The sequence below is a fragment of the Stegastes partitus genome, unplaced genomic scaffold, assembly GCF_000690725.1.
Source record: "Stegastes partitus isolate 25-593 unplaced genomic scaffold, Stegastes_partitus-1.0.2 Scaffold1109, whole genome shotgun sequence".
NCBI classification, from domain to species: Eukaryota; Metazoa; Chordata; class Actinopteri; family Pomacentridae; genus Stegastes; species Stegastes partitus.
The window spans coordinates 64,547-73,924 of NW_007578840.1; the positions used below are offsets into that span (position 1 = coordinate 64,547).

Sequence of the window (9,378 nt, forward strand, 5' to 3'; positions counted from 1 at the left end):
TGTCGGTCCTGATCGGACCGTGTTGCCCCTAATCGGACCGTGTCGGTCCTGATCGGACCGTCAGAGCTCAACACACAACTCACTTCATTTGGACTGAAAATATTTTTGAGACGTTTAAAGAGAAAGAACTTTTGTGGTTGAAAAAGTGTGGAATCATTTCGATGTAATCAGATTACATATATTTAGATTACATTACTGCGGTGTTTTGTCCTCAGTACCTGAGCGGGTTCACATCAGCGTGTCGTCTCCCCAGAGCTGCTCAGGCTGCACGTTGTTGGACTTTGAAGCTGACATCAGACACCAGCAGCTGACTGAATCCAGAACCATCGGAGCGGACTCACGTTGATCTGATGCCTCGGTCCGGATGAACCTCCAGAACCACTGAGCGTCACAACTAGAGCCTTTCTGACCCACACCCCACGTTCCTCAGGCGAGCTTTACCTGCTGAGGAGCTCCACAAGTCCTCCGGCTCCTCTGAGCTCCTCCTGCTGCTCCGCTCCGGGTCGCTCGGTTCTGAGCAGCGAGCAGCCGGGGGGGGGGTGGTGGTGCTTCAGGCTGGTTGCCTTGGAGACCAGGAATGCATCAGACTGGAGTTAGTGCAGGAGAACAGCACCCCCGTGTGGAGGAAACAGGCAGCTCCATTTTATTCAACAAGACACATCAACAGTTCCAGTCGGTACAAAAGCACACATCACATGTTTTCTACCAAATTATCACAAAATATAAAGTCAGACGGAATAAATAAAACACAGAACAACGTGTCAGCATGTAGGAACAAGTGATAACGTATACATAAATATATCTATCTGACAGCAGCAGGTCTGGTCCTCGTCAGACGGAGGTGAAGAATCCACAGGAAGTCTTGTCCCCTCATTGACTCTGAACTCTGAGTTTGAAACCTGCAGAAAAACCGTTTCATGAAGTTCTAACGTTCTCCACAACGTCCGCTAACGTGTGATTGTCACATCAAACATGATTACAATATAAAGTCTAAATAGCTCAAACACGACTGTGACCAAACTTTAGAAGTGAAATATTTCACTTTAACAGCCTCTCCTGGACAGAACTCGAACAGAACTCAGACTTCAGGTCCGATGGAACCTGGCAGCTTTCTCCGGTCTGTTCTTCAGATGAACTCCTATATTTCCTGTCGCCTCTACAGCGTGAGCTCCTCCAGGTCTTCGTCGAAGGAGGCCACGGCTCTGACGGCCGGCCGGGTCTGGGTCACCTGCAGGACGGAGGGCGGAGCTTCTCGTCTGGGTCGCAGCCCGTTGGACGGAGGACTGACGACGCTTCTGCTGTCGGCAGACGTCTGGAGGCCGAACAGCTGCTGCATCAGGCTGGACTTCTTGTCCTTTGCAGCTCCTCCGTCGGATCCGTCGCCCCCGAGGACGAACCCTGCTGCAGAGTCTCCGTCCTCTCGGGGAGGTGGAGGGAAGCCGGAGGAGGTTCTGGATGACGAGAGTCCAAACGAAGGAGCGTAGCCTCCGAACGCCAGGTCTTCGCTGGAGCTCTGAGACCTGGACGTTCTCCTCCTCCCTCTCAGCCCGGCTGGCTGCTGGGATTCCGTCAGGCTGAAGATCTGACGGTTCTGCTCAGGAGGACGAGGACTCGGATGTTCCTTTAGAAGTTCCTCAAACGTAACGCTCTCAGCTCCACGGTTCTGGTCGTCTATCTCCCTCATCTTGGCCAGCAGCTGCTCCTTTTTACGGCGAGCCTCCTCTGCTGCCTGCTGATTGGCCAGCGCCCCCTGGTTCCACCTGTCCACCTCCTCCTGGACGTGGCCCCGCCTCCTGGAGGAGTCCTCGTCCTTCTGGGTCAACAGGACGTTCAGCCCGTCTCCATCTGTCTCCAAGCCTGAGGACACATAAAGTCTGATCACAAGACATTCTGTGGCTGCAGCAGGTGTGAACTCACCTGAGTGACAGAACCTGGTCCAGGTGGGTTCCAGCAGACGGACTGTGGTTCTGTTTCCTCTGTGAGTCCAATAAAATCACAGCTTTGCCTTTAAACTACATATGTGTGTGTAGAGGAGGATAGAAGACGAGCAGAGACGCTGAGAACTTTAGTTGTTCTCATGTTCTCCACTTCTTCATTCCCTTTATCACTGATGTTCTGTTTATTTGGACTTCAACAAGAAAGTTCTGACTCGTATTGCCTCTACTTTTGGTCTCTTTACCGTCTCTTGGTGTCTTGGTCTCATCCTGCTGCTGGTTCTGCTGCTGGTTCTGCTGCTGGTTCACCTCTTGGGCTGTTTGGTTCCTCTTTGTTTCTCCACAGTTCTGAGTTCTGTGTTCTGGTTCTGCTGGTTTGTTGTGGATGTCCAGCTCCTGCAGACACAAACAGGTGAACATGAGACAGAGAGGATGAGGACGAGCCGTGACTCAGAGCCTCACCTTCAGCGTCAGGTATTGGTCCACATCTGGAGGAGGTGAAGGGAAGTCGGAGCTGGAGACGCCGTCCTCCGTCTGCACGGCTTTGCTGCTGCTGCTGGAGGCTGCAGGACACCAGAAGACCTGTTAGCCACCAGAGCAGAACATCTGGAAACATCTTTAGCTGACAGAGAGAAGCTCTCGTTACTACAGAATGAAACCAGAACCATCAGTACTTTTCCTCTTTGAGCTGCTGTCGGCTTCTCTCCTCCCGGAGGGTTTCACCATCCTGTTGGCGTAGATGTTCATCGTGTCCAGCTCCTTCTCCTTCTCCTGGAACACACACATGGTTTCACAGAATCACTCATTTATCTTCACTGTGTTTCTATTAAACACCTTCAGTTAATATATTATTCAGAACCGGACTAATGTTCTCCATGACCCTCTGCATATGTGTATATATGAAACACCTTTAGATCATGTCTTAGTTTCTATCCAACACCTTCAGTTTGCTGCTGAGTCTCTGCAGCTCCTCCTGCAGACTCCTGATCTCCTCCTGTAGGTTCAGGTTCTTCTTCTTCTCTGCAACCAGCTGCCTCTGGAAGCTGCTGCTGCTCAGCTCCGCGCTGCGCTCCAACTCCTGCATCAATACAGACGATCAGCTATTGATGATCAGTTATGGATCTGTTACAGAGGACCAGTTATAGAAGCTGCTGGGAGGGATGAGCTCTGTCTGTTCTGAGCCACTGCTTCTCTTCAGTTATTGATTAATCGACACATTTCATGCAGGGGAACGTTCTCCTGACCTTGATCCGGCGTTCTGCCTCCTGGACTTGGACCTTCTCCTCCTCCAGCCTCCTGCTCAGCTCGTCTCTGGGTCCCAGCTCTCTCTGCTCCACCAGCTTCTTCAGCCGGCGGACGGTCACGTGACTCCTCTGCAGCTGCTCCTCGCTGTCCTTCAGCCGCCGCTCGGCCAGTCGCTCGCGCTCCTGCGTCCGTCGCAGTCGCTCTCGCAGCACCTGAGTCTCGTTGGAGTGGCGCGCCAGCAGCTGGGAGATCTCGCTCTCGGTGTCGTCGTATCGCTGCAGCGCTTTTTCCTGACGCACCTGAAGCTGCAGGAAACAGAGAGGAGCTTCAGACGGCTCTGGTTCTGCTGCTTGGTTCCTTCTTTATTTCAGTTTGTTATAAAGCTGCTTTTTGTTTAAGTTCAAGTTAAAGTTAACCAACATTAGTTTTCTCTCTTCACCAAGAACAGCATGGAATTAAACTTTATTGTCCACCAAGGTGGAAAATTGTCTTCAGCTCAGCACCACAGCAGATCAGCCTGACATCATCACTTCCTCAGCAGACCTGCTTCTCTCTCAGGTTAATGAAGTTACCTGGCTGTGGTTGACCAATCAGAGCAGCTGCAGTGATTTGTCCTTTTTCACTATAAACCAGCAGCAAAGTCCTCTGACCCCTGATGCAGTTTATCCACAGATACCTGAGCTGAGCAGTTCGGACCAGCTCACCTGCCTGAGGATCCGATTTTCCTTCTGCAGCTCGTCGGTTCGCTGCTGCAGTTCAGCCAAAGCGTTTCGCAGCTCGTTGATCTTCAGCAGTCGAGCCGACAGCATCCGTTTGGTCACCAGGTCCAGGTCTTTAGGAGGCGTAGACTCTTTGCTGTGTGACCGCTGAACCCGGCGGTGCTGCTGGGTCAGAGGCTGGGTGGGCCGCTGGGGGCGGAGCCTGCCGCGACGCCCCACAACACCTGATGGGCGGAGACATTGTTCAGAACCAGACAAAACTTTATTAAACTGTTAGTCGCACACATTTAAACCTGCTGTAGGATGGAAACATAACTCTAAACAGGTACTTTATTCATCTCTGTGGAGAACGTCACACAAATGAAAACGGTGCCGACAAAGTAAGAAAACGTATAAATGACTCGTCCTGATGCCGCACATGTGACACTAAGAACCAGGAAGTGTTGTTCTGCCTCACCTGGACTCTCAGGTAAATCTAGCCTGTGAGGTTTCCCTCCTGCTGCATCACTTCCTGTCTCACCTGTGCGGTGCAGCGGGCTGCTGGAGACCCTCGGGGTTCTCTGGGTTCTGTGTGGAGTCGGTGACGGAGTTCTGGACCGAGAGTACGGAGAGAAGGAACGTTCTGACGGAGACTCGTTCTCGTAATCCTCAGAGTAAAAGGAAGCGCTGCTCCTCCGTCCGTCTGACACCTGGTCCTGGTCCTGGTCCCGGTCAGAGTGCCAGGTTCTGGTTCTGGATCTGGCTTCTTTTTCATCGTCGCTGTGGCGCCTCTCCTCAAGGTTCTTGTGGTGTTTCTGCAGAGATGAACAGCTGGACTCTTTCTTTCTGCTCTGCACCGACTTATGGTTCTGGTTGTCTTCGTTCGGATCAGCTACGTTATCAGATTCCATCTTGTCACTTTCAGAACTTGTTCTGAGTTAAAAATAAATGAACAGAACCAGGTCAGACATACAACCGTTTGTTTAAATTTCACATTCAAGGTTTTCATTTCTAGCTTCTGTTAAACTCAAAGTCGACATCAGCGTTTCAGAACCGACAGGTGGATCCGATCCCCACGTTAGGATCCGGTCCAGCTGGTTCCTCTCAGACAGACTGGTGATCTTCAGGTCATTCAGTCACCTGAACCTGTCATCAGCTTCAACCAGTGGCTTCATGGACACGTTTCTATGGCAACACAAGCTCACAGAGCTTCATTTACATCGAGGGTCATTTTCTGGATCAATAATCAGCTGTTTGGTCTCTACAAGGTCTGAAAACAGTGAAAAATGTGGATCAGAGTTTCCTCAAATGTCTGGTTCAGTCCAGAGACGTTCAGTTTAGTGTCACAGAGGAAAGGAACCAGAACACATTCACTGGAGGAGCTGAAACCACAGAACTTCTAAAAGTCCCTGATGATCAGAATGGCTGATGGATGCTGAGCCCATAGGAACCTGTCTCAGAGCTCCTACAGGTGTAGGTGTGCTCCTGTGTGTCTCCACCAGTCAGCGTCTGAACACTGGACTCACCTGGAGACGCACATTTGGTAGAAAAATCACACATTTTCTCTCAACCTTACAGTCTCGTGTTTGTCCTGATGAACACGACACCGATGTGGATGAAAAGCTGCTCCGGTCTCAGAACAAAACTCACCTCAGAGTCACTTCATCAGATCTGCATCCTCAGTCCAGTGAAGGATTAAAGAGGCCGCGTGTGGGTGACAGCTGGACTGTTGTTGTCATGTTGTTGTCATGTTGTTGTCATGTGGTACCTGGACATAAACACACACCTGCTGAACCGTAGCTCCTCTGGGTGTCACAAACATGAAACAGGTGAAAACTGTGTCAAATGAATCAGCTCGTGACATTAGCTCAGTGTCCTGGAAGCTAACGTCAGCTAATGCTAACACGGCAGATAAAGCTGATACCAACAGGTGAGCTCCGAGTCACTGTTACCGGTCGACACTCACCTGTTCACCTAAAACACAGTTCTGATGTAGTTCGGTTCCACTTCGCAGCTTCTGCTTCAGACTGTTCGGCTACTGTTAGCCTCAGCGGCTAGCAGCAGCTAGCAGGAACTTTAGCTAAGTTAGCCGCCGTTAGCTGTCAGTAGCTAGCAGCGCTGTTCAGCCTTTACGGAGATAAAGAGGCCGGAGTTGAACAAAGACTTCAGATCCAGAATCAAACAGCAGAGTTCCGGTAAACAGAACCGCTCCGCTTCTTTCTGTCTGACCACACCGGGAAGCTAACAGCAAGTTAGCCGCTAACAGAAGGTTCGCTGCTGACGCCGCTCCATGGCAACCGCAGCCCGGCCTGCAGTACCGCCCGCAGCCGGAGGGGCGCTGCCGGACCAGTGGTCATACAGTTTATTATTATATTATTATTATTATTATTATTATTATTATTATGTGTAGGCAAATGCAAACAAGACATTACATTGTTTACAAACAACAACAACAACAGCAGCATCTTTTCTTATTCTGTGTGACATCACAGTTCTGACATTTGAAGATATTTGGGTCCAGACCTGCATCAGAACACAGATGAGCAGCGATCAGATTGTGTTCTTGGTGTTTCAGGACTTGAATGAATAATTAGAAATGATCATAAATAATGTAAAATAGAAAGAATCTCGTTATCATCTGATGTTTGCTGCTCAGAGTCAAACTGGACAGAAAACAGCCACACGGAGGAAGTTTGGCTCTTTTCAAAATAAAAAGCTAAAATACGCGCTTATGGAAAAACGTGTCTACTTTTCGTTATTTTATATTTTGTTTTATTGATTCTACTGTAAAACTTAATAATACCATAAACGTTTATTTGTTCCGCTCTTATTATAGCCGGTGTTACGAAGAGCTTCACAACATCTGAACTTTGGATAAATCAGCTTCATGTTGAGGTCACATCATCATTTTTACATGACTGGATTTTTATCACTCCATAAATTAGAAAACACCGTGAATAGCCTGAAAAAAACAAACAAAGAATTTCTGCACGTTTTTCAGAATAAAATGTTTAAATCAAGCTGTGAATGAAACATGAACAAACCCCTTCACAGTGTAGACAGGAGTAAAAGTGGAGCGTGAGTCAGAGAATAAAAGTCATTTAAAGATGGGTTTGGTACAGTTTCCTTCTCATGTTTACTGGAAAGCACTATTTTAATAAACAGATATGTGACTGCTTATAACTTGTGTTTCAAGTCGTCTGAAATATAAAAAGGGCTCATGAGTCATGGATGTTATTTACTGCAGACAAACATCTTGAACCTTCTCACAGCCCGCTGACACGCTGGAGCTTTTATGTCAGTGCGTGGTCCGACTCTTATTGTGAAGGAGCAGGCGGATGTGCAGGCTGCAGTGCTGTCATTTGTTCTCTGCTGGACTTGGAGAGTTTCAGATCTTCAGCCTGCAGCAGCTTCATCATGACGCGCTTCAAACGCTGTGCAGTGTGAGGATCGATCAGCTTCATCGATCTTCTGTCGGAGGAACGAACAGCGTCACTGGCAGTTATTGATCCGGGATTAAAGATGGTGATCCGGGTTTATGTGGCCTCCTCCAGCGGCTCTGTGGCGGTGAGTGTCTCACCTGTAGACCTGAAGCGGTCACAGGGAGAGGAACACGTTCTTCACACGTTCTTCAGAGGTTCTTCAGAGGTTCCTCTTTAGAACCACCTGAGCTGAATAAACAGCTGATCAGCGGTGGACAAAATAACAGGAACAGCTTCCAAATGACTGTTTAATCCACTTTGTCTCTAAATGAAGACTGAATGTAGTTCAGAGGATCAGATTAATGCTTCACGTTTTAATATGAGAGAAGATTCAAACCGGAAATTAAAAAAATATAAAAAACATAAAATAAAAACAAAAATGGCAGCAAAGGAGTTGAAAATAAAAAACGTTGAATTCTGTGGAAGCAACTTTAAATATCAGTAAAACATTAAAATACAAGAAATACATGAAAAATACAGTGATTTACAGTTTTGACCTGTTTGTTGTTGTTGTTGTTGTTGTTGTTTGTACAGTCAACAGTCATGTTTATCTGTTTGTGCAGCTGCAGGTTTTCTCTGATGTTTGATGCAGCTCTGATTTGTTGCTGCTCTTTTCCACGTTTGTAAAGATGGACGTAGAATCGCTGATACGTCACAGAACAAAGATGTGATTTTACATGCAGTGAAACTGTGGATGTGAATCTTTCAGCCTTTGTTGTGACAAAAAGACAAAGAGGATTAATGTGAGGATTATCTTCTGGATGAATCGATTCTTTGTTTTGTCTCTGAAGCGGTGAACGTGGATCAGAGCTTCGTCCTGTGAGTCCAGAGGTTCAGTTTAGTGTCACAGAGGAAAGAAACCAGAAAACATTCACCGAAGAAACTGAGATCACAGAATTTAGACGGTTTTTATTTTTAAAAATGACTGAAACTGATCAATTATTAGAAAAGTTGAAGATGAGTTTAATATTTAACAGCTAATAAATGGATCTCTGCAGCTTTGTTGTTTTTGAACATTTCAGATTAAATTCTGATCAAATGTTGGTTTCAGCTGCAGAAACGTTTCCAGAGTTTAGTGACGCGACACTCAAGTAAAAAATGAAGTTGATGAAGCTGCAGACATTTAAAACACACGAGTTTCACCAGATCAGAGAGTTTCATTCTGTGGCTGAGAAGAGAATCAGGAGGACGCAACTGTTTTCACTGAAGTCTCTGAATGAAATAAAGTGACAGATGAAGCAGCAATGAGCCAGTTTCACAGATTAGTGGAGCAGAAATGATGAGCTCTGATGTAAACGAGCGTCTGTGCAGCGAGCACATGTATGTCCTGGTTCCTGGCAGGAATGTGGGTCAGAACAGCGCCGTCCCGCTTCTGTGGAGTCTCACAGGAAGACCAGGAGAAGAACCCAACGCCACCTGACGTGTTGGTGAACTGTAGAAGTGCGTCGGTGTGTCGGACAGAAACATGTTTATAGCAGAACAGTCCCATCAGAACCAGAACATGAACACTGTGCTCACCAGTACAAGCAGAATCCCCCAACAGGAGCTAAACGGGTCTGAAGCAGCACGACGACTCAAACTGTGTAAAATACTCAAACCGTCTGACATCAGTCAACAAGCATGTGACAGGAAACGGTGTCAGAACGACTGAAGGACCTCGAATATGTTTCAAAACCGTCCTAAAGGACTCGACATGGACGGACTCAGATGTTCTGACAGAACCAGAACACTTTGGTCCTCAGAGTCTGATAATCTGATCCAGCAGTCGGATGGAACCAGACAGACACCGACTGACTGATGCTCTCAAACAGAACCTTGTTCAGCGCACGTCTAAACGTTCTCTTAACGTTCTCTTAACGTTCTCTTAACGTTCTGTCTCATTTAACTTGGACTGGATCCCAGAAACCAGCTTGAGCTGCAGTTTGTCTTCAGCCGGACGGTTTGTTCTGTCTTCTGCCTTCAGGAGGCCCATTCAGGAACAGACACAGATTCTGCGTCAACACAACAACAACAACAACA

General features: G+C 47.6%; 2 protein-coding genes across 2 annotated transcripts in view; one reads left to right on the top strand and one right to left on the bottom strand.

The window, feature by feature from the left end:
* Positions 1-593: 593 nt before the first annotated feature.
* Positions 594-6,200, bottom strand: lca5 (lebercilin LCA5). Its single transcript, XM_008296197.1, has 10 exons — positions 5,844-6,200; positions 5,528-5,645; positions 4,419-4,810; positions 3,884-4,122; positions 3,179-3,484; positions 2,875-3,012; positions 2,609-2,705; positions 2,397-2,497; positions 2,165-2,330; positions 594-1,974 (listed from the first exon to the last, which is right to left on the bottom strand). Exons 3-10 carry the CDS (start codon positions 4,786-4,788, stop codon positions 1,157-1,159), a joined length of 2,235 nt encoding a protein of 744 aa, XP_008294419.1. The 5' UTR covers positions 4,789-4,810; positions 5,528-5,645; positions 5,844-6,200; the 3' UTR covers positions 594-1,156.
* Positions 6,201-7,273: 1,073 nt separating this feature from the next.
* Positions 7,274-9,378, top strand: part of sh3bgrl2 (SH3 domain binding glutamate-rich protein like 2) — an 11,028-nt gene continuing 8,923 nt past the window's right edge. The window contains exon 1 of the mRNA XM_008296187.1: positions 7,274-7,444. Coding sequence (XP_008294409.1) covers positions 7,400-7,444 — 45 coding nt within the window. The 5' untranslated portion in view covers positions 7,274-7,399. The remainder of the gene's footprint in view (positions 7,445-9,378) is intronic.

What these genes read in the sequence shown, in the direction of transcription:
- lca5 (XM_008296197.1), bottom strand. Translation starts at nt 4,788, where the DNA reads ATGGAATCTGATAACGTAGCTGATCCGAACGAAGACAACCAGAACCAT. An exon ending in AAAATCGGATCCTCAGGCAG is followed by an intron (nt 3,485 to 3,883) that starts GTGAGCTGGTCC and finishes TGTTTCCTGCAG; the next exon opens with CTTCAGGTGCGTCAGGAAAA. An exon ending in AGGCAGAACGCCGGATCAAG is followed by an intron (nt 3,013 to 3,178) that starts GTCAGGAGAACG and finishes GTATTGATGCAG; the next exon opens with GAGTTGGAGCGCAGCGCGGA.